Below are 19,791 nucleotides of genomic sequence, written 5' to 3'. Positions count from 1 at the left end.
CTTTGACATGTGTGTATTAGACATCTTATTCGGGAACCTACTTTGGTAATATAATTCAATTCTTTCATTCACATTATACTATATTTTGAATACAAAAGAAAAAGACAATTATAATTTTTTACGGTACAAATAGAATTAGTGTCAACCTCTCTTAAGAAAACTATAAGCATATGATATAATGGAGAAAGTAATAATATGAAAGGAAACAAGAAGGTAAATATATGTATAGATATATTTCTTTTTTTAGTGGTGAAAAACAGAAAACACCGACAACACATCATATGAACGAACGTACAATCTCCACGACGTTCTCCTTCTCATCCTGCCTCCAATATTTTCGAAAGACGTAATTACTAATAATAATCAGCCTTAATTATATAAACGATCGACATATGAGAAAGTTGTACTATTCAAATAATTAGGAATTATCAGACACACTTATATATATATATTATATTAAAATTTAAAATACTCCGTAATATTTTAATTTGTGTTGTAATAAAATACAGTAAAAGGAATTTTTGGGGAATGCGTATGAATAATAAACAAATTAAAACAGATAAAACGCACCGTTTTAAAGACAAGTCCTTCGCACGTGTGGAGAAACTCAAGTTACCACGTGTCGTCGGAAGGGAGAAATCTGAGTCAGCGCAAAACGACAAAGAAAGAGGAGTAATGATGGCTAAAGATGCGTTAACGTTTATATAACTTGTATGTATGGGTTCAGTACTGTGGTAGGTAGGTACAGGTCATGGTGACTTGAGTCCGCGTGCGTATAGAGTGAGTTCCACGCAGACAACAAATCTTGACGGTCAACTGGATGACTGACTCAAAAAAGTTGGTCTTAGGGTCTCTCTTCTAAGCCCATCCGCTTAATGTGACCCCGTTTCCTTGCAGACCAGACCGTCAACGTGTTACAGTTTTCAACTTTTTCACTTTTTTTTTTTAATTTCTATTAATTTGTTTATATGACATTATATTCTTTTCGATTCCAAAATTAATTTGTACTAAACTTCTCTTGGACCGTGTAATTTGCTATTCAATAATTTTTTTTAAATCAGTATTCGTTTGTAAAGGTTGGTTTTAACATAAGTTAGGATTTTTGCAGCAGCTAGTTTACCAAATGAAAGCAACAATACAATTATGTTTGATATATATTTTAGCGTGACTTTGGTAGGGTAGATCATATATAGGTCAAAAAAGGTCATGATCCACACCTAGTTTGATATTTACTGAATTGGATTAGACCCCACTAGACACTAGTTCTTCAACTCACATTTGTTTTAGCGCAACTACCGTAAATATGGTGATTATGATCCCTTTTAAAAAATTGACTAATTGAGTATAACTATAAACTGATATTGCTGAGAAAAATAAAAATGTATTCATGAAAATTAGCTAGCTTTCTAAAGTTAATACCGTAAGAGAAATATATAACTATCAGGCAAAAAACATGCCGAAATATGGTTGTTAGATGACATTCATACCAAAAATTAAAGTGTATTTAACAAAAACATATTTATATATATAACTAGAAAAGATAAATACCAAATACAGATATGGTGACATGAGAAAGATTTTGAGTTGCCAAGAAATGTCTTTCATTTTTTTCTTTGTCGAATAGAATTATTTATTGTAGCCTTATAGGGTAATTTTTATCGTGACAGGTTAGAGAAAGAAAGCAAAAAAAAAAAAAAATATATGGTATTATGACATAATGTAAAAGCAAAAGTAGACCACAGGAAGAAAAAGGACAAAAAATATATAATTGCTCTGTAAGGGAACCCTTCTTTATATTTGGTATTTAAACCAACTGTAATTTCATTATTTCTTTCTTGTAGATTCTGACACCTTAGTAATTATATAATGTCGACATAACTGGGACTTTGAGACTTGAGAGAGAGAAGAGAGAGATAAAATACACTATACGTGAAACATAATTTACTCAGGAGAAAAAAAAGAAAAATAAGAACTTAGTATTTGATGATAAATAAACTCACATTCCACTGATAAATCTTATAAGAACTTGTATTTTCAAATTAATTTTTAGATGATAAATTAATTACTTTTCCTCCCTATTTCACTTTTTACTCTAAGAAATGGTTTACATGTGACACCCTCCTTTTTTTTTATATGTTCTAACAAAAAGCTATAAAATCTTCAAACAGTCTATGGAATTTGACTGGTTAATATTATTATATGATATAATTTATATATACACAGATGAAAGTGACGCATAGGGTCCTTCAACAGAAAATAAAATCAAAGTGACGCATTGGCTGAATACAAAAGGAGAATGTTATTTTCACAAAAAGAAAAATGCTAAATTTTGAAAGGTAATAGTTGTTTATAAGGTAATGAAACTCTTCACAATAAATTTTTTTAATACAAAAATTATGATGATACTCTGGATTCTTTTTTTTCTTAAATGTTAAACAAAATAGTTCTTTTTACTTGTTGATATTAAAGAGTCTACAAAGTCTTGGCATGTATCATATTCAAAATTAATGTACATCTGAAAAATATAATCAAAATTTTACACTCTAAAGTATATATGACGAACTCACATATTTTTAAATAACTATGACTAATAAAATGATTACAAACTAAATTGACGAAATAACTACAGATTACGGTCACTATCTACTTGATGTATCTTTGTTATTTTGGCTTTGGTGATTGCCTACCTTTGTTGTTATTTAAACTTTGTCTCTTACTTTGTATGTGGTGTTCTATTCTAATGGAATGAAGCATATGGTTTTTCAAAAAAAAAAAAAAAACTACAGATTACGGCAAGTTAATTAACCGAATAATCAATATATCAATAACATAAATCTTAGACTAATTTTTACAAATTTTTTATCAAACTTCGTAGTTGTAAATAATACATACACTGTTTAAAAAAGAAAATAAAACTTAAGCCATAAAGTTTTAAAATACAAAATCACATTGTTTTTCCAATAAATGATTAGTAAAATTTATTAAATGCAAAACGTGAAATAACTTTTGATCAATGTATAATATTAATAGTATATTATTTTGTTTTTATTCTATGTGTTTACATAAATATCACGTTTACTTTTAGTTTACACTAATTTTTTTGTTGTGAAGTTTGTATAATTTAAAGCTATCATTGTAAATTGTAACAAATAATTATGGCGATCGATTTAAGTATGTTTAATTAATGAAACAATAGTGTATCTTTTTTAATGATAAAACGATCATAAATTATTATAACAATACTTTTCTATGTTTATTTTATTGATCTATATAAAAAAGTGAAATATATTTTAAATCTGTAATAATTTATTTTTGTCGTCAAGTTTCAATTACTAAAAGAGTTACTTTCAGATTATAACAATTGAATTTTTAATTTATGAAATAATCATATCATTCTTTTTTCAGTAAAAATTATCGTAAATATAATAAAATAACTTAGTTTTTTATAGAATGTTAATTAACAAGTAATCCAAATAAAGAGTAAACAAATTTGATCAAACTTACAAATTAATATCCTTCCATCATTTATAATAATCATACTAAACAACACACTACAATTTTTAGTTTAAAAAAAGAAAAAGAAAAAGAAAGGCAAAATCTGCCAAACCAAAGAAAAAGAGTGAAGAATTTTCGTCAGAGAAGAGCTATCATTTTTATTCTGTCACACTTGCAGCCATTTTCAACAAAAATCTATTACCATTTATAATATGTCAAGAAAGTTAATTTGTTCTTTTTCTAAAAAGACCCTACACTGCTTCTTACATTTTCAGAGAGAACTTAAAACGTGAATCCGATAGAAAGAGAAGAGAGAGACTGTGAAGCTCACTGCTATACGCTGATTTTGAGGAGAGAGAGAGAAGAGTACCTCACAAGACTTGCACAGATATAGACGAAAGACTTCTCTCATTGTCTTATTTCTTCTCTCTTGCAATTTCTTCTTTGCTTCTTCTTCAATCTTCCATCCTTCAAGTTCATCTCACAAGCAAGAACAAGTCCCTGAGAAACCCAGGTCTCTTTCAATTTCTTCTACTTTGAATCTCTTTGAAAGTTCATAGATTTCAGCTCCTAATCGATTTATAAGTAATCTGTGTCTTATGATATTTGCTCTCTGATGATCTTTCCCTTTTGCATTTGGGTTCCAAAGATTGTTGCTTTAACTTATTGAAATATCAAAGTTTGGTTTTTTATTTTTTGTTCAATCCCATGGAGTCCTTCGATCATTGCTTTAAGCTTAACATTTGTTTTTTTTGTGTTTTGTTTTTGAGGTTACAGATCAATCTCATGTCTCAGCATTCAAACTATCAAATGGCCACTGGTTTCGATTACTATTCAACAAAACCGGTGTTGTCAGGGATTAAGAGCCACAACAAACTCATCTCTGGTGTCTTTGAAGGCAAGTGTCCATCTGATTATGAATCTGCTTGGAGCCCAACTTCTCCTTTGGATTTCAGATTGTTCTCCAGTTTTGGGAATCCCTTTGGTGGTTCTTCTTCAAGATCAATCTGGAAAGGGAAACAAAAGAGCTGGGATTCTGGTAAAGTAGGCTTGAGCATTCTGCATTCTCTTGATGATGATGACCATCACACTGACTCATCATCAAGGATTGTTTTACCATCAGTTGATAGTAAAAACATAATCTTTGGGTCTTTGATGAGAAGTGGAAACCAGAATCCTCATCTGCTCTCTCAGCCTTTTGCTAAAGCTTTGATGCCCAAGAATGATATGTCCAATGTTGTTTTTGAGATTGGACATGATGTGATTGATGTGGTCGATGCTGTTGGGAACTCCAGTGTGGACAACAATGCTTGTCAGGTGATAGAGGAAGCGCCAGGATCAGTTAATGGGAGTACTGAAAGTGACATTGAGATCTCAGAGGACTACACTTGTGTAATTCAACATGGTCCTAACCCCAAAACCACCCATTTTTACGGGGATCAGGTTCTGGAGTCCGTAGAGCACAATGAGTCGAAGAACCATTGTTGCAGAAACAAGAAAGAGAGCATTTTTACAATTGCTTCTCCTGACTTGACAACACCTATTGATGTGTTACCTCCCAGTGACTTCTTGAGCGTCTGCTACGGCTGTAACAAGAAGTTGGGTTTGGGGAAAGAGATATACATGTACAGGTACTCTCTTCTTCTGTTCCAACTCTAATGAACCTTAGTGTTACTTTGCAGAAGAGTGAACTTAGAAATGGAAAGTTATGTTCTTAACAGTTGTTAGATATCTAAAGTGCATAGCTTAATATGGTTCAAGTTTAACCAAATCGCAAACAATTGAAACTGTCTTGTTATATAACAATGTCCTGGTTTTGGTTTTCAGAGGATACAAAGCGTTCTGCAGTAGTGAGTGCCGTTCAGAGGAGATATACCGGGATGAGGAATTGGAGGATGAAGAAGGAGAAGATGAAGACACAATCAAGTCTGTCTCGTCTTCAGACAAGGACCTGTCTAAAAAGACGAGTAACGGTGTGTTCTTCACTGTGGGCTGACTCCAATGCGCTCACCATTTCCATGATCGATTTGAGTCCAAGAAAAGAGGAAAAGTAGAAGCTTGAGCTGATCATCTGTTCAAGAAAAAAGAGCTGTTGGTTTCTTTAAACCGAGGCGGCCATGGATGATCGTTTTTGTATATTGCTCTTGTGCTTCTGCTACCTAACAAAAAAAATACTTTTGGTCTCATCTTTCATGGTTTTGGTGGGTGATTGATCGGGCTTATGGCTATTGTTATGGATATTTTTATAAGTTTATGGTTCATTTATTCATATATGATAATCTTAATTTTTATAAGAGGAAGGTAGAAGCCGGTTTATGTGGCTCCCCTCCGGTTCTCTCTTTTTCATTTGTTCATTTTTTATGCTACCCTGAAAATCCAAAGAGACAGTGGTCGTCAATGTACAAGTCCCACCCATGAAAGGAGGTACTGTTGTTATGAAGAAAGTTTCTCTACCTTTTTGTTCTCTCTTTTGTGTATATCATATAATAATAAACCTGATTTGATATTAGTTTATTCTTATTTCGAAGAACATATGCATAAAATTCCTTGGATACCAGTTTAATGAGTTTAGAAGAAGAATGCAAGTGATGCATATGTTATATATATCTCGACTCTCAATACATTTGACTGTGAACAATACATTTACTTCGTTTAGCTCATATCTGTTACAACAACTCTCATAACCTCTCCTATCAAAATTAACAACAATTTCGAAAAAGCATTTTTGATGAAAAGCTGAGGTAGATGGAAGCATCACCAAAACCTCCATGGATCCTTGTATGGAGGAACATAACTATCAGTAGCAGGAAGAAGCCTAAAGGATTCTACTGTTCTTTCTAACACCGGTCCCATCTGCATTTTACACAAACCCTCAGAATCAGACATCTTCACACTGACACAATAGATATACAGAGAGTAGAGGATACAAGTTTGTACCTTGTCCCATTGCTTGCCAAGGGTTGAAGCGTTTATGGTGTATAAGTACCCTGCAATGAGTGAGATTCAGGTAAATGTTATGACTTTAAGTCAGGCTATACAAACTCCAAACTTTGAATCTCAATCAATCCCCTTGTGAAAAGTTGTTTACCATCACGTTCAGCTGTTGAAGAAATATAGTGTCTGTAAAGCTTTGATGCTTCAGCCTGCCAACATATAGCAAAGCCAATAAGTCTTATCATAACCAAACCCCTTAAGTCTTTAAACAAAGAAGAATCTTCTCAGAATTAGAGAGAGTTACAATTTTAGTTGGTGATTTGCGAACAAGGTACTCATAGTACCAGTAAGGCTCCCCATCAATCTGCATATAGAATACATATGAGGGCTACGAGTTTTGTAATAAAAGTTTTTTACTTTGTTATATAGTTTGTAATGGAATATTATACTAACATCAGTAGCATGTGCATCAAGAACCGAGCTCTCTTCGAGACGCTGACTTGAGGTGACACGCTGCTCATTTGAACATATGTTTAACGTTTGAGAAAAAGGACAAATTGATATTCTGATGGTGCTTCATGTTAGAAGGGTTACTTACCAATGCTGACTTATCAGACAAGACAGAGTCAGCAACTTCCTTAGCTGCCCATGTATTCTTTTCTTTTGATTTTAATGTCGAGTTTGGGGGACCTATCTGGATCAAGAACCATAAAAGACATATCGCAAAAAAGCTAGCAACGAAAAGCAGTCTTACGGTAAGTGGGAAACACCAGAACTTACCGAAATAGAAATTACAAGGTTGTCGATGAGGTCAACTCGTTCAGAAACAATGCGTAGACGTGCATCAGCTGGGACCAGTTGAAACAGATTAAGTCACAACTTGATGATGATGCATATGATAACGTTATACAGCAGAGGACATTATCATAAGCATCCAGAAATCATGGAATCAAAAGGAAGCATATAGAACAACTTACGAGAGAGTGGTGCAGCTGAAGAGTAACGCTCAGGCTTTCTCGATTCCACCCTGCACAATCAATGTAAAGAGTTAAGATAACACCTTGAACTAATAAAGAAGGCATCACATCACAAGTTTCAAAGCAAATACCATTTGAAGACAAGCTTCTCAGATGGCAACTCCAATGGGTAAGCATAGGAATAAGCATTAACATCATCCACCATTGAACCCACTTTTAATTCTTCTGCAACCATTTTCAGGTCTTCTTCTGCATAAGTGACTGCAATAACAAAAAAAACCCAAAACGTTTCAGGAAAATGAACAAAATAGTATACACATCAGAAGCTAAGTTACATGAAACATTAATAATGGCCTAAACACTGTAAGAGATTCCCAATTACTTCCATGAACCAACTCTGATCCTTCTCTCTAACTTGTATATAAAAAAAGCCAAGATTTTTTTAGCTACAGGATACTAAAAAGGATGAACAAGAGAAGCAAGAAACAGTACCAGGAGATAGAGGCAAGAGCATAGACAAAGGAGAAGAGAGACCAATCAGAACCAAATCCCTACGAGAAAGCCCTTCTTCCGAAGAAATCGATCTCGTAGAAACGCCAGAACGAGCAATCATCAGCTCCTTGTGATACTTACTCGAAATGTTGCTGCTTCTTCTTCTGCACCTCAATTCAAAATCTCATCCAAATTCACAAAAGCTCCCGACGGAACACACAAAACCAATGGAGAGAGAGAGAGAGGAACACGAATGTAAGAGAAGAAGATAAAGTTACCTGAAAATACGACAATTCGGAGAGGGAAGAGATTGACAGAGAAGAGCCATGGCTATGGGAGCTTCCTTCTTCCTTTAGCTCATCCATTCACTCTTTTTCTTGTTTTGATACTTCCATAACCGGTTTCTCTCAATCGGTTTACTAAACCAAATTAATTTCAATTCGTAAACTTGATTTCCGGTTTATATCTTTAGTCGTCGCCACGTACAGTATATTAGATTTAGTTACTATCCCGACTAAGAATAAAGATAAGTTCGTGTCCAAACGGACCCAACCGTGACGCAAAGCCTTCTTCTTCATCATGTAAACGGGACACTACTTATAATTAGCGTTACGATATAGTAATATAACTTTTACCACATACATCGCATATATTAAGGTCTGTGTCTGTGTGCAATTCTTCAACGCTAGTTTTTGTCTGGTAAGCTTATATTCTCTCCCCCTAATGTTTCGTTTCTTCTTCTCCTTTTGCGTATAGATCGTTGACGAGGTCAAACATCACATACCTTTTTGAGTCTGCATATATAATCACTCTTCTTCTTCTTCTTCTCATCATTCCTTTGTCGAGACTCTTTGTTTTTTGCTCTCTGGTTCTGTATTTCTCCGACATCTATTTTGCAAGTAACGCAAGATTCTAATGTAACGCTCTCTATACACACCGTTTCTTGTTTTTTTTCATTATAGCCTCGTTGATTCTTGCAGCATAAGAAATCAATATGGTTTTGTTTTGTTTATTTCCGTGTTATTAATGGCTCTTACAATTTAAATTTTTGTGGCAGTATTAGCAAAGATAAAAAAAGAAATGAAGCCAGGAGCATTTGCATTGAATCCGCATGCAGCATCATATGTACCACTCTCCAAAAGAGTGGATTGTGGTGATGATGGTCTGGTGTTTGCCATGGCCCCTGCGCAGCAGATAAGTTTCTCAGGGGTTGAAGTGTCAAAGCCGAATAAATCCTCTGAAATGTCTTACAAGCAGATCAGGGATGATGATTTGGATATTGAGATGGAGATAGACATGGATATTGAATACCTTCTAGTCACATTCTCTGGTCTCTCACAAGAGTCTATTACTGATGTTTACCTCGCCAATAACGGTGATCTTGAAGCTACCATTGAGATGCTGAATCAGCTTGAGGTAAACATCATCATAGTTTTTGTCTCTTAATTTGTTTGATGTGATGATGATCCTAAGAGATGATTACCCTTTGTATATAATAGATATACAGCACTGAATCTCAAGAAAACCTCCCAGAGACGCTTGATATTGGCATTGGGGATATCTCTGAATCAGGGCCTTCAACCTCAAAAGCTTCTGAAGTCGTTGCATCATCATCATCTGTTATCCCTACTAATGCACCTGTATCGGCCTGATCTAATGAATCCTTAGTTGTGAAGTTTTTTACTCTTATCTTTTTTTTTTTTGGTTTGCATATACCCATAATAAGTACAGTAATGATGATGGGGGTATAGTATCAAAGAAGTTGATGTTATCTTTAGAGAATTGATGATATGTAACTATGTAAGTGGTGGGAAAAATGTATAGTTTTGGAAGTTCAAATCTGAGTGGTGTGTTGTTAGGCTGCAGATTAGAGTACTCTCCTCTTTTGAATCTGCAGCTCCATCTGTGGATTGGATTTTCATATGAATAATACTGATAATGATATGTATATTTTGGTATAGTGCCACAAAATCCTTTAAGGGATTTGTTGTAGTCATCTTTTAAATTAGCCTCATTTCAATAAAACTCTTTAGAGGTATTCATGGTGATAGATGTGTTCTTGAAATGGCAAAAACCGCAATGAGACAGGATTTTTAAGGTCTATTATGGTGAACTGGATAAAAGAAATTAACTAAAAACACGTTTAAAGGAACAAGCAGTTGAATCACTTAATAGCTGATTTGTTGTTTGTAATAGATGGGAAATCAACTAATGTGCTCAAGGGAAGTGGAATGATCTCCGGATTAAATTTGATGTTCAAAAAAATTGGCATTTGAGCAGGATTCCACAATCAAACGTGTCAAACAAGTTAAACATTTGATCTAAGAGCACTAAGACAAATTATTCGTTTATAGTTCCAATAACAGTTTGTAGAAATCATGATCTGTCTGTAATATCATGTACTTATCTTCAAATCAATAGTGTATTGAGTATAAAAGCAGAGCAAAGTTGATTTTGTTTTTTGAGGGGAAACTAAGAAATGTTTTATTTGAAAAGTTGGGACTTTCTTTGCATTCTACGATGGCTACATATTCCATACTGAGAAAGTTTTCGAACAAGAAAAGCTAAATAGAGACTAGGAAACCCAAAAAAACTACAATTACAGAGAACACCATCAACAGAGATATTAAAATCCTCTGTTTCTTGACTGGTTCCGATCATAGAGTTGCCCTGATCCGCCGTTTTGATTATCCCACCAACCATCTTGAGGCGGTCTAACCATCTCAGGTCTGAATCCAGGGGGTGGAGGCGGCGGGGGTGGAAGCTGGTGGCTAGGAACATGTGGCTGCCATTCAGGTATGTCGTCCTCGTCATCATCATCATCATTGATGCTTGCAGAATTTCCATACTTGTGTATAAGCTTTCTTACTTGATCCAAAGACTTAGGCTGAGCCGGTAATGGCTGAGGAGAAGAAACTGGCACAACCGAGGAATTAAAGTTAAATTCGGGTAAATCATCATCTTCTCTCGGAGCTACAGGACCAAATCCAGGCGGCAAATCATCATCATCGGTAGCAGCAGCATGTTTCACAGCTTCACGTCCATAACCATGATGATGATTCCTCATTGATGAAAATACAGGAGGTTTCTCTGTGACATTGACTCTCTGCTTCTTGTTTACAGGAAAAACAGAGGTTTTAGAACCAGAAGAAGAAGAAGAATACTGACGCCTTGAACCGGAAGCGGGCTTGGGAACGACGGCTCGTCTCCACACAACAACTCCAACCAATCCCGTATCCAAAGACTTGACCTCATCGAGCTGATCTTGAGAGATGACTTTGTTTAGCAAATCTAGAGACTCTCCGCGTGTTGGACAAAGGTAAAGCTCCACTCCTGAGGCTGGCTCTGCGTATCCAACTCTCTGATCAGCAACGTAGGAATTGATAACCTTAAAACAAAAGAAGAATAAAAAAGGTGAGACGTTTAAAAGAGATGGTTCTGTTTTCTAAATGTGTTGGTGGTACAGAAGAATAAAAAAAAATAGATTTGTTTTCTTTACCTCAAAAAGGCTGCCACGCTGGCTCTCAGAAATGCCGTCTGTACAAGCCAAGTACATTACCTGCAATGCCAGAAAGAAAAAGAAAAAAATTAAGTAACCCTATTAAAGCAAACAAAATACCTCAGTCATTTACCCAAAAAAATATAACTTTAGGTTTCTCTTGCTTCATGTATGTGATAGGAGTGTATGCTTTAGGTTTGGGTGTGAAAAAAAAAAGTCAACTTTTATGAAAATTTAAACGAATATGTTTGCGTATGGGGTCGAAAGATTCTTTGTAATATTTCCCGAAGTATTCTATATGTCCCCCACACACATACACAGTAACATAAAACAACTGATTTGGCATCCTTTTTTTGGATGAATTTAATACAAAGTTTGACCCAATCCATAGTTGGTTCTCTGCATAAAACGTGTCCCATTCCTGTGACGCGTACATGTGAAGTTTTTAACTGTAATCTCTTTGCTTTCTGGATTCCATGAAGAGAAGACAGAAGAGTTTTGAGATGAGACAAAGTGATTATATATACGACACGTAAAAGGGTTACTTCTACTATTGTATGAAGCAAGATATTATTCAATGTCATGCTACTACAGTGATAACAAAAGAAAGCTTTATATACCATTAGAGCACGGGTTCGAGACTTGGGAAGCTCTTGAATAAACTTCCCAAACCCACTCAGCCTAACTCTACCCTTAACTTCCACCATCGCTGGCCACTCGCTCGTCTCTGCTTTCTCACCACTGCCATAGAAAAACCCAGTCAGAGAATGCTTATTTCATTACTCACTTTCAACTTTTTTTTTTGGTTAAACCAATGAAAGCATATATATATCAGCAGAAAACAATGTCATGACTGTACTAAAATTCAAGTTGAGGAAAATCTAAATAAAATTTACAAATTGGATTAAGTAAGAATATCCAGGGTGGTTTTGCACAGATTTCTGGAACTACCAAGGTAAACTGAGACATTAAACCTACGGATGGCCTATAGAGCATCCCCTACTCTAACAAGAATACTTGACCCCCTTAATCACCTGATGCATAGCTTGCTGATGATTCAATTAATCTAGCAAATATATTTATTAAAGCTTTACTCAAATACCATTCAAGTTGAATCAGAAAAGAGATTGATCGCTAACACAATTCCAATTCAAGCAACAGTTTACTAGTACTTGAAATAAAGACTATTGGTATAGAGAAGAATTTTTCTATGCCCAAAGAAACAGTAACACAAAAATCATATAATAGTGAATAAATTAGGTAAGGTGATAAGAACTTACCTTTTGAAAATGCCAGTGATAGGGACTACGGAAGACATACTCAGTTGCAGTATTCCATCCCATGCTCTTTCTTCCTTAACATCACTAAGTGCAGAAGTTTTCTCAAGTCTAGAGACATCGTCATCAACTTTGACACTGACATCAGACTTTGGGGACCCTTCATCAACCTTTTCAGGCTTTGGTTCAGGCAAACTTTTATCACTTAATTCCTTGGGAGATTTTGAGTCTGACCTAGCTTCGGAATCACTTTTCTCAGACAGAGAGACCTGTAAATCAGAATTCCCATGCGGACTTTCAAATGGTGGCTCAGAGTCTAGGGATTCCATGAACTCATCAAGCGATACAATTGGAGGAAGAAACTCCACGTCCTTCAATTCATCATCTATCCCCAAACCTTGCATGGGATCGATCTCTTCAGTTGAGGAAAGGGTTGTGTGTGCTTTCTCACTATCAGCTTTTGCTGGCTCATCTTTGAGAGTTGTTTTAATAGATTTGGCTTTGGGTCGTCGTTTGCTACGTGACATGATGCCACCAGAGACATCTACCGTGCCACGTTCAACTGGGTCAATTTCAACCTGGAATTCACCCTTATGTGTTTTCCTCACCAGACTTCTGACATCAATATCTGTATCCTGCAGGACAACCATTTTTGCCATCTCTTCAGCTTTGGCTTGACGCCACTGAGAAAGTTCTTTGGAAGCCAATTCTTCGGCTGTCATAGAACACAACCTCTCAGCAGAGATATCTTCAGACATAACTCTTTCTCTTAGCTCAGGATTGTTCTTATCCTTCAAATTGAATAAGAGGGACCTTCCCCTCTCTCTGTACTTTTTGTTCACACCTCCAAATAGCTTATACAGTTCCATTTCAATTTTAGACGCCAAAAGTTTTGGATCCTGAAAAGACTTTACACCACCGGTTCCAAAATCCTTTGTCTCGCCAAGATCTGAAACATGTTCCAGAACCCATGAGAGTTCATTACCATGTAAAAGGTCATCGTTTGGAAAAATAATATCTGTAAAAGGAACATCATCCCGAGGGAAAACCTCGTCATATTGAGACTTAAGTCCATCAGATTGAATAACATCTTCCATCCTGATGTCGACAGGAATCGGAATCTCACTGTCCTTGTGCACAGAGCTTTCAACGCCAGTGGGCAATTCTGAGATGACGGTCCCTTCTCCTATAGGGGCACTGACGCTAGCAGGTGAAGCAGGCTTAAAACTTTGAGTATTCTCCTGGGTGGTCACCGCAGGATTATCTTCGGTCTTTACATTCTCCTTCCCGTTTGGGAATTCATCATGTTGATGAACCAAGGCCAACGCAGATGCTAACGACTCCCTCATTTTAGACCTCACAGACTCATTAACTTCATCCGTCGCTTTCACCGACCCTCGAGGTGGGATAGACTGTTTCTTGTTCACAACAGGCTTTGCAGATTTCTGGAGAGGGGGTGGATCCGTTTGCATCACTTTCTTGCCATGCATCAGGGAATGTAGTGTCTTTTGAGAAAGCATGTTAGTCGGAATATGAAGAATCCCATTGCTTGCTGGAGATAGTTGCTGTAACCACGGTCTATACTGCTTGTTTGGTGCCTCTGATGCAGAACCACCAAGAATAGTCGTCTCAGGTGGTGACTTCCGCTTTCCTGCTAGCTGCTGCATCGACCCATTTAACTCTGCCATCTCCATCGAAGTTCGTTTTCTTTAAAAGTTTTCAGATGACTTGAACATTCACCTCAACAGCTGCGAGGTAAAACAAACAGAGTCAAAATTACAGAAACAATTCCTCTTCTAGTTAGATATCTCAATTAGACAACCGAATCAACTAAATCTGAGAATCAAGCCGTGAAAATCGAAATCGAAAGGGATGATGACGAAACGTGAAAATTCGCCAGAAACTTATATATGGCGATGAGCTAAAACACAGATTACAAGGATGAAGAAGACCGAATCGACAATTGAGTTCAGCTAGATGTATCGAAACAAAGAACCAATAGACCCAAAAAAAACACGATTCAACCCTAACCATACATTGACGCATCTCGAGGATAAAGGCGGACACAGATACATACCTGAATATAAGTTCGAGCAATCTTATCGCCTCGTATCTACAGGAGCTTGTAGATGGAGAGAGAGATTCAGCGGAACGCAATAGAGAAGAAGAAACCCTAGGGGGAAGGGAGATGAACCAATCCGGATGAGCGTTTTGTGATGATTCTGAAGCTCCTCTCCCCTCTTCTTTGCTTTGTGATAAAAAAGGAAAACTGTGTGTTCGACGTGGATTCCACATTATTGGGCTATTGGGCTTATTCCCAAGTTTACTGGATAATCATGAAAAAGCCTTTTTGTCCTTTCTTTTTTCTATCGACTATGAAAAAAGGCTAATTACATTTCTAACCTTCAGCTTTACTGTATTAAAGCATCAAGTGTCCCTGAGATCGAATGTTACAACAAACTACAAAGATATGAGTTTTCACGAATTCCATACATTTTGTCAATTTTGATGATCGTATCGCGCTATCAAAATAGTCAAAAACGTTCGTAAACGCACAAGTTTTCAACCATATAAATGCAACCACTCTGCTTCCACACTCATAGCTTGAACAAACCAAAACATTAGTCTTGGTATTCAATCTGGTTTTCTTGATAGGTTTTAACTTTTACTAGCTAGTTCGATCACTGCTTGGCCTAGTAACATGATTCTCAAACCAGTTCAGTTTGAAAGTGATTTGAAAGAGTTGATCCGAACATGTACGAATTGGTAGTACACAATAAAAGTTTAGAAGGCAGATTCTTATCCTCATTCCTCTGTATCACATATATAACGGTATTACACTTTTTATTCTCATAATCATCCCATCTCCTTAAAACAACCCAAATATAGTAGAAAAGACAACATTTCTTCAGCCTTCTCATACAAGAAAATAGATATAAGCAAGACTTTTTTGCCTTCTATAAAACCCTACACACCACAACACCACCCTTTCACTATTACTCATCTCATTTCAAAAGCTCTATAGATTAAGAAATTTATATAAAAAACCCACACTGCTTATAATAAATACTAAGAACCTTTAGAATAAAACAATGACCATCTTATGGCTTACGAACGCTGAGGAGCTTAACATCGTCGATCACGGGTCCACAAAGTGACGAGAAATCATCGCTTCTCATCGCGTAAAACGTGCTGTAAAACATAATCCTTGTCCGGTTCGAAACCGCCACGAACCGCATAGAAGCGCGTTTGAACCCTCCCTTCCCTCGCGACTCGTACGGAACCTTTAAAGTGTCTCTTCCCGCAAACGCCTCGACTACCATCGATCCTTGGCAAGCGTTGTTAGCATCTCCAACCGCAAACGAAAGCACGTAAGTCTTTCCCACAATGGTTCTAGCCACCTGAGCGATTGCGCTTTCTTTTCCCGCTACCAGCTCTACGGCTCGACGGCCTTGCGGGACAGAGAAGTGCTCGACATCGACATATTTGACGGCTTTGAGGGACTCGATCATCCAAGCGGGTAAAGGAGAGTGGTCATCTTCTATGTAGGGAGGAATCAGAACGCCGGTTGTTGCGTTTGGGAGTATATAGGGACCTTCTTCAAATCCTCCGTTTTTCAATATGTTCTCTGTTTCAATTTAATAGCAAAAACCATATCCATTAATCACCCGTAACACATGTCACATCATGTAACCAATTTATTAAAAAACACATGTTCTAAGTGCTAACTCAAGATGACTATAACTGCAAGTGGACATATAAACAGAATCCAACCATGTCTAACCAAACCAAAAATTTACTTAAGTATTTATTTTGAATATAATGATATAGTTGATGAATTAAAAATGACTAATTATTTATTTCAGACATAAGACATGTACAGTACTTGTAAACATGACAAGGCATAATAATATAATAGACATAAACAAACTCGATATGGTTCATATAATAAATAAGATACTTACTATTGGTGGGTCGAGGAGGGTATAGAGCTTTGATTGCTACACCATCAATGAGTGGTCCACAAGCAGGATCTTCTTCCTCACCAGGGTTATGAATCACGATCTCGGCCACGTTACTCTCGGCCTGAAACGCCCAAGCGTAGAGATCCCATCCACTGCTACTGTACACCGTTTGTATAGGAATAACTCCAGAGTCAGGTGCCACGGATATGTTGAGCCGTTCGTCTTGAGCACAAGTCCTAGCAGCGCTGAACGTGAGCGAGTAATACATTCCTTTAGTCACGTTAAGTCTTTGTTTGATCGATGCCTCGTTGCCTAGCCGGACTGCGAATTTTCCAGCTGGGACAACGAGAAGCATGTCACCTTGCTTTTGACCGGATTTAATGTATTCGACGAAGCCTGAAAGCTCCCAGCTTGGAATTGCGTTCTTGTTTATCACTCGCGTTCCTTTCATGTCCGATGGTTTTGGTCCTAGCTCAAAGTCGCCGTTTGGTAACATCCCTGAGTTTGAAATTACAAAAACGCCCTCAGTACAATTAAGAACACAATTTTGATTTACCGCTCATGTTATTTATTGTGCTATATACATAGTATTTTCTGCAGGGGGTAGGTTTAAAGTTGGATGTGTCTTAAAAGAGAAAAGAGAATTCGTAAATGGACCATCTTATGTCATTGATTGAAAATGTCAAGAGTGATTGTGTCAGAAATGGGTATAAAGGTAAATTAGACTCTTAACCGACTTACAAAATCAATATAATCGATATAATAAAAGAACACAATGGTCCAGAGTCCGACCAATTTGTTTGTTGTTGTTATTGAGCGAGATAAGGAATGAAGTTCTACGTTCGTAAACTACGATCAACTTGTAAGCTTCATACATCTTTTCAAATTAAGGTTCAAACTAGCTAGCTAGGGTGCAAAACATTACTCTAGGACCACTACACAACCAAACTATTTTTGTTGAATTGAACTGTTTCTTTAGAGACTTTGGATAGAAAAAACAGAAATTTAGCTTTTAAAGAAATATGTCACAAAAAAATACAATCACATATACTAAAACGTGGTAAGGTATATATATATGTCTATGTAGTGATTACCGTCAGTGAAGCAGAGGACGGAAGTGATGGTGGCGATGAGAAGAACGAAGAGAAACGAGAGGCTGCCTCTTCCCATCATCGTGAACGACCAAAGTAAGTAAAAAGACTTAGATAGATAGATAGAGAGATGTTAATAAAATTTTATGGGGAAGTTAGGACAGGAGCCAGCGATAGCTTATATGGATTCCCAATTTGGAAAACACCTACAGATTTAGCTACAATTTACGGGTTTATGCCACTGATGTGATTCGCGTATCCACGTGGGGCCGTGACTCACTCTTTTGGTGTTTAGCTGAGACTGAGATTTATCTCAGAAGGTTACTCAAGAGTCAAGAGGGTTATTTTCGGAAACTCCTTTTAGTTTTTCAATGTTTTTGTCTGCCGTCAGATTATTAATCCTTAAACAACAACAAATTATAAGCTAGTTAGTACTCACGCTGCCGACTTACATATTCTCACACTTTTGTACATACCAAATTATATATGTTTATAATATAATGGAAACGCAGGCACGATAATGCCATCATTTGCGAGTGAGTTGGCAAAGGTCGTAGACAAAATAAATCATTAGACAGCTTTCGCATGTCATTTGTGTTAGTTTAAAGAGTATTAACAAAAGATTATGTTTTGATTCATATCCCTTCCACATGGTCAATCTTTCAGCACATATATGCCAACAACTCATGGAGATATTTGATATCATATTCCATTTTCTGTCTTCACATCTACGCAATATACAATTTGATATGCTAATTAAAAAAAACTGCTTCGAACCAGCCTTGATAAATTTCCAAGTGAAATGTAAATTATAGTGAATAGGCTTGTTTGGTCATTTAGTTTATTTGGTGGAGATACAATGGATATGCTATGCGGTGGAGTTGCTACGACTAAAGCTGTTGGATATCTCACTTTTCTAAGATTTGCATGTAAATACTAATACTCGATTTTATTTAATTTTATTGACAACATTTGAGACTTATTGTCGTTACTATTGCTTTTTGTTTTCTTTTATCTTTCAACTTTACTATTGTTTTTTATTTAAATTCAGTTGTGGCGACTGGTCGTCAGGCCATTGTTCGGCTAAAATATGGGCGTAAGATAAAAAACTCTTCAATGTCGGTCGGAATGTGGCCTTTCCATCTTGTTCTCATATTTTCGTACAAGGTTTTTTTTTTCTTTCCAATAATCGCTTTCGTTCTTTATGATTTGAATTTAAGTTAAAAAAAATTTACCTAAAATAATGTTAACATACAGTATATTTTTCTTTTTCTCGACATTATGCTTGATAGATCATGTAACATAAATCACGGCGATTTCAATTGTAATCAATACAATATTTGTACAGGCTCTGTATTTTATTAGATTAATAATGGTAGCTAAAATTTTTCAGAAGTTTTTTTTTTGCTTCATTTATTCACAAAACGAAGCAGAATTGAACATAACCATTTGAAAAACAGTGTTCAAGAAAGCGCTAAACGGTATCTGGGCGGTGACCCAACGCCTAACGCTTAGAACGTCTAATCAGGGCCTAGACGATTTTTAGGCGGTTTAGGCATTTACAACATGAAACATTATATATATAAAATTATGTAAAAATATATATTAAAAAAATAAAAAATATCTAAATTATAAATAAAAGTAAAAAAATACATTTATTTAAGTTATATTAACAACATATAAACATTTATAATTACATATACATATATAAAACTTAATAATTTAAATATACGTAGTTAAATATCAAAAATAAATATTAATATTAAATTAATATAATTTTAAGCGGTTCAGACGGTCATCTAGACGTCTGCTGAGCGCCTAGACGGCACTTAGGCGGCTGCTTAGACCGCTTTTTTGAACACTAAAAAAATCAAAGCATACAAATGCTTTACGAGTTTTAAAGATCAAGATTTCTCTATTATTATTATGATCGTGAAACTAATATACATATTTTATTTTTCTTACTTGAGAAAAACCTTAATTTTATCTAGGAAAATTGTTTGATAGGTTAAAAATGGATTCAAACTCACAATTGGTTGGGTTCAAACTGATATATATTTA

General features: G+C 35.9%; 5 protein-coding genes across 11 annotated transcripts; 2 read left to right on the top strand and 3 right to left on the bottom strand.

Moving 5' to 3' along the window:
- The first annotated feature begins 3,748 nt into the window (after window positions 1–3,748).
- Window positions 3,749–5,836, top strand: LOC104769377 (FCS-Like Zinc finger 10-like). Its single transcript, XM_010493576.3, has 3 exons — window positions 3,749–4,009; window positions 4,273–5,126; window positions 5,323–5,836. The coding sequence occupies exons 2-3, from the start codon at window positions 4,282–4,284 to the stop codon at window positions 5,489–5,491; spliced, it is 1,014 nt and encodes a 337-aa protein (XP_010491878.1). The 5' UTR covers window positions 3,749–4,009; window positions 4,273–4,281; the 3' UTR covers window positions 5,492–5,836.
- A 226-nt stretch (window positions 5,837–6,062) lies between these two features.
- On the bottom strand, window positions 6,063–8,325 carry LOC104769376 (psbP domain-containing protein 5, chloroplastic). Of its 4 annotated transcripts, none has more exons than XR_015593084.1 (11): window positions 8,177–8,325; window positions 7,899–8,062; window positions 7,538–7,667; window positions 7,407–7,456; window positions 7,210–7,277; window positions 7,028–7,119; window positions 6,883–6,942; window positions 6,734–6,793; window positions 6,584–6,638; window positions 6,433–6,482; window positions 6,063–6,348 (listed from the first exon to the last, which is right to left on the bottom strand). XR_015593084.1 is itself a non-coding variant. In XM_010493575.3 (11 exons), the coding sequence occupies exons 1-11, from the start codon at window positions 8,224–8,226 to the stop codon at window positions 6,250–6,252; spliced, it is 882 nt and encodes a 293-aa protein (XP_010491877.2). In that variant the 5' UTR covers window positions 8,227–8,324; the 3' UTR covers window positions 6,063–6,249. The 4 variants fall into 4 exon arrangements, 2 of the variants coding, with proteins under 2 accessions (XP_010491877.2, XP_010491876.3); XR_015593083.1 differs by having other exon boundaries at window positions 7,899–8,068; window positions 8,177–8,263; XM_010493575.3 differs by having other exon boundaries at window positions 7,028–7,123; window positions 8,177–8,324.
- A 327-nt stretch (window positions 8,326–8,652) lies between these two features.
- Window positions 8,653–9,894, top strand: LOC104769374 (polyadenylate-binding protein-interacting protein 5-like). Of its 2 annotated transcripts, none has more exons than XM_087506481.1 (3): window positions 8,653–8,766; window positions 8,956–9,314; window positions 9,398–9,894. In XM_087506481.1, the coding sequence occupies exons 2-3, from the start codon at window positions 8,979–8,981 to the stop codon at window positions 9,548–9,550; spliced, it is 489 nt and encodes a 162-aa protein (XP_087362607.1). In that variant the 5' UTR covers window positions 8,653–8,766; window positions 8,956–8,978; the 3' UTR covers window positions 9,551–9,894. The 2 variants fall into 2 exon arrangements, with proteins under 2 accessions (XP_087362607.1, XP_087362606.1); XM_087506480.1 differs by having other exon boundaries at window positions 8,703–8,815.
- Window positions 9,895–10,350: 456 nt separating this feature from the next.
- LOC104769373 (uncharacterized) lies at window positions 10,351–14,945 on the bottom strand. Of its 2 annotated transcripts, XM_087505479.1 has the most exons (6): window positions 14,752–14,931; window positions 13,724–14,422; window positions 12,678–13,623; window positions 12,018–12,138; window positions 11,398–11,457; window positions 10,351–11,286 (listed from the first exon to the last, which is right to left on the bottom strand). In XM_087505479.1, exons 3-6 carry the CDS (start codon window positions 13,541–13,543, stop codon window positions 10,525–10,527), a joined length of 1,809 nt encoding a protein of 602 aa, XP_087361605.1. In that variant the 5' UTR covers window positions 13,544–13,623; window positions 13,724–14,422; window positions 14,752–14,931; the 3' UTR covers window positions 10,351–10,524. The 2 variants fall into 2 exon arrangements, with proteins under 2 accessions (XP_087361605.1, XP_010491873.2); XM_010493571.3 differs by having other exon boundaries at window positions 12,678–14,422; window positions 14,752–14,945.
- A 512-nt stretch (window positions 14,946–15,457) lies between these two features.
- On the bottom strand, window positions 15,458–17,983 carry LOC104769372 (BIIDXI-like protein At5g11420). 2 transcript variants are annotated; one of them, XM_010493570.3, is made up of 3 exons: window positions 17,734–17,983; window positions 16,640–17,137; window positions 15,458–16,302 (listed from the first exon to the last, which is right to left on the bottom strand). In XM_010493570.3, exons 1-3 carry the CDS (start codon window positions 17,810–17,812, stop codon window positions 15,776–15,778), a joined length of 1,104 nt encoding a protein of 367 aa, XP_010491872.1. In that variant the 5' UTR covers window positions 17,813–17,983; the 3' UTR covers window positions 15,458–15,775. The 2 variants fall into 2 exon arrangements, with proteins under 2 accessions (XP_010491872.1, XP_087359503.1); XM_087503377.1 differs by having other exon boundaries at window positions 16,721–17,137; window positions 17,734–17,934.
- Between the last annotated feature and the right edge of the window lie 1,808 nt (window positions 17,984–19,791).

Source organism: Camelina sativa, chromosome 20, assembly GCF_030686135.1.
Source record: "Camelina sativa cultivar CO46 ecotype springtype chromosome 20, ASM3068613v1".
Lineage (NCBI taxonomy): Eukaryota > Viridiplantae > Streptophyta > Magnoliopsida > Brassicales > Brassicaceae > Camelina > Camelina sativa.
The sequence above is the reverse complement of the archived record's forward strand: the minus strand, read 5'-3'. Positions and strand labels throughout refer to the sequence as shown.

What these genes read in the sequence shown, in the direction of transcription:
- LOC104769377 (XM_010493576.3), top strand. Translation starts at nt 4,282, where the DNA reads ATGTCTCAGCATTCAAACTATCAAATGGCCACTGGTTTCGATTACTAT. An exon ending in AAAGAGATATACATGTACAG is followed by an intron (nt 5,127 to 5,322) that starts GTACTCTCTTCT and finishes TTTGGTTTTCAG; the next exon opens with AGGATACAAAGCGTTCTGCA.
- LOC104769376 (XM_010493574.3), bottom strand. Translation starts at nt 8,226, where the DNA reads ATGGCTCTTCTCTGTCAATCTCTTCCCTCTCCGAATTGTCGTATTTTC. An exon ending in CCGAATTGTCGTATTTTCAG is followed by an intron (nt 8,069 to 8,176) that starts GTAACTTTATCT and finishes TTTTGAATTGAG; the next exon opens with GTGCAGAAGAAGAAGCAGCA. An exon ending in TTCAACAGCTGAACGTGATG is followed by an intron (nt 6,483 to 6,583) that starts GTAAACAACTTT and finishes CACTCATTGCAG; the next exon opens with GGTACTTATACACCATAAAC.
- LOC104769374 (XM_087506481.1), top strand. Translation starts at nt 8,979, where the DNA reads ATGAAGCCAGGAGCATTTGCATTGAATCCGCATGCAGCATCATATGTA. An exon ending in AGATGCTGAATCAGCTTGAG is followed by an intron (nt 9,315 to 9,397) that starts GTAAACATCATC and finishes TGTATATAATAG; the next exon opens with ATATACAGCACTGAATCTCA.
- LOC104769373 (XM_010493571.3), bottom strand. Translation starts at nt 14,368, where the DNA reads ATGGAGATGGCAGAGTTAAATGGGTCGATGCAGCAGCTAGCAGGAAAG. An exon ending in CTCGAACCCGTGCTCTAATG is followed by an intron (nt 11,458 to 12,017) that starts GTATATAAAGCT and finishes CTGGCATTGCAG; the next exon opens with GTAATGTACTTGGCTTGTAC. An exon ending in AGCGTGGCAGCCTTTTTGAG is followed by an intron (nt 11,287 to 11,397) that starts GTAAAGAAAACA and finishes TTTTGTTTTAAG; the next exon opens with GTTATCAATTCCTACGTTGC.
- LOC104769372 (XM_010493570.3), bottom strand. Translation starts at nt 17,812, where the DNA reads ATGATGGGAAGAGGCAGCCTCTCGTTTCTCTTCGTTCTTCTCATCGCC. An exon ending in CGTCCTCTGCTTCACTGACG is followed by an intron (nt 17,138 to 17,733) that starts GTAATCACTACA and finishes TTTCAAACTCAG; the next exon opens with GGATGTTACCAAACGGCGAC. An exon ending in CCCTCCTCGACCCACCAATA is followed by an intron (nt 16,303 to 16,639) that starts GTAAGTATCTTA and finishes AAATTGAAACAG; the next exon opens with AGAACATATTGAAAAACGGA.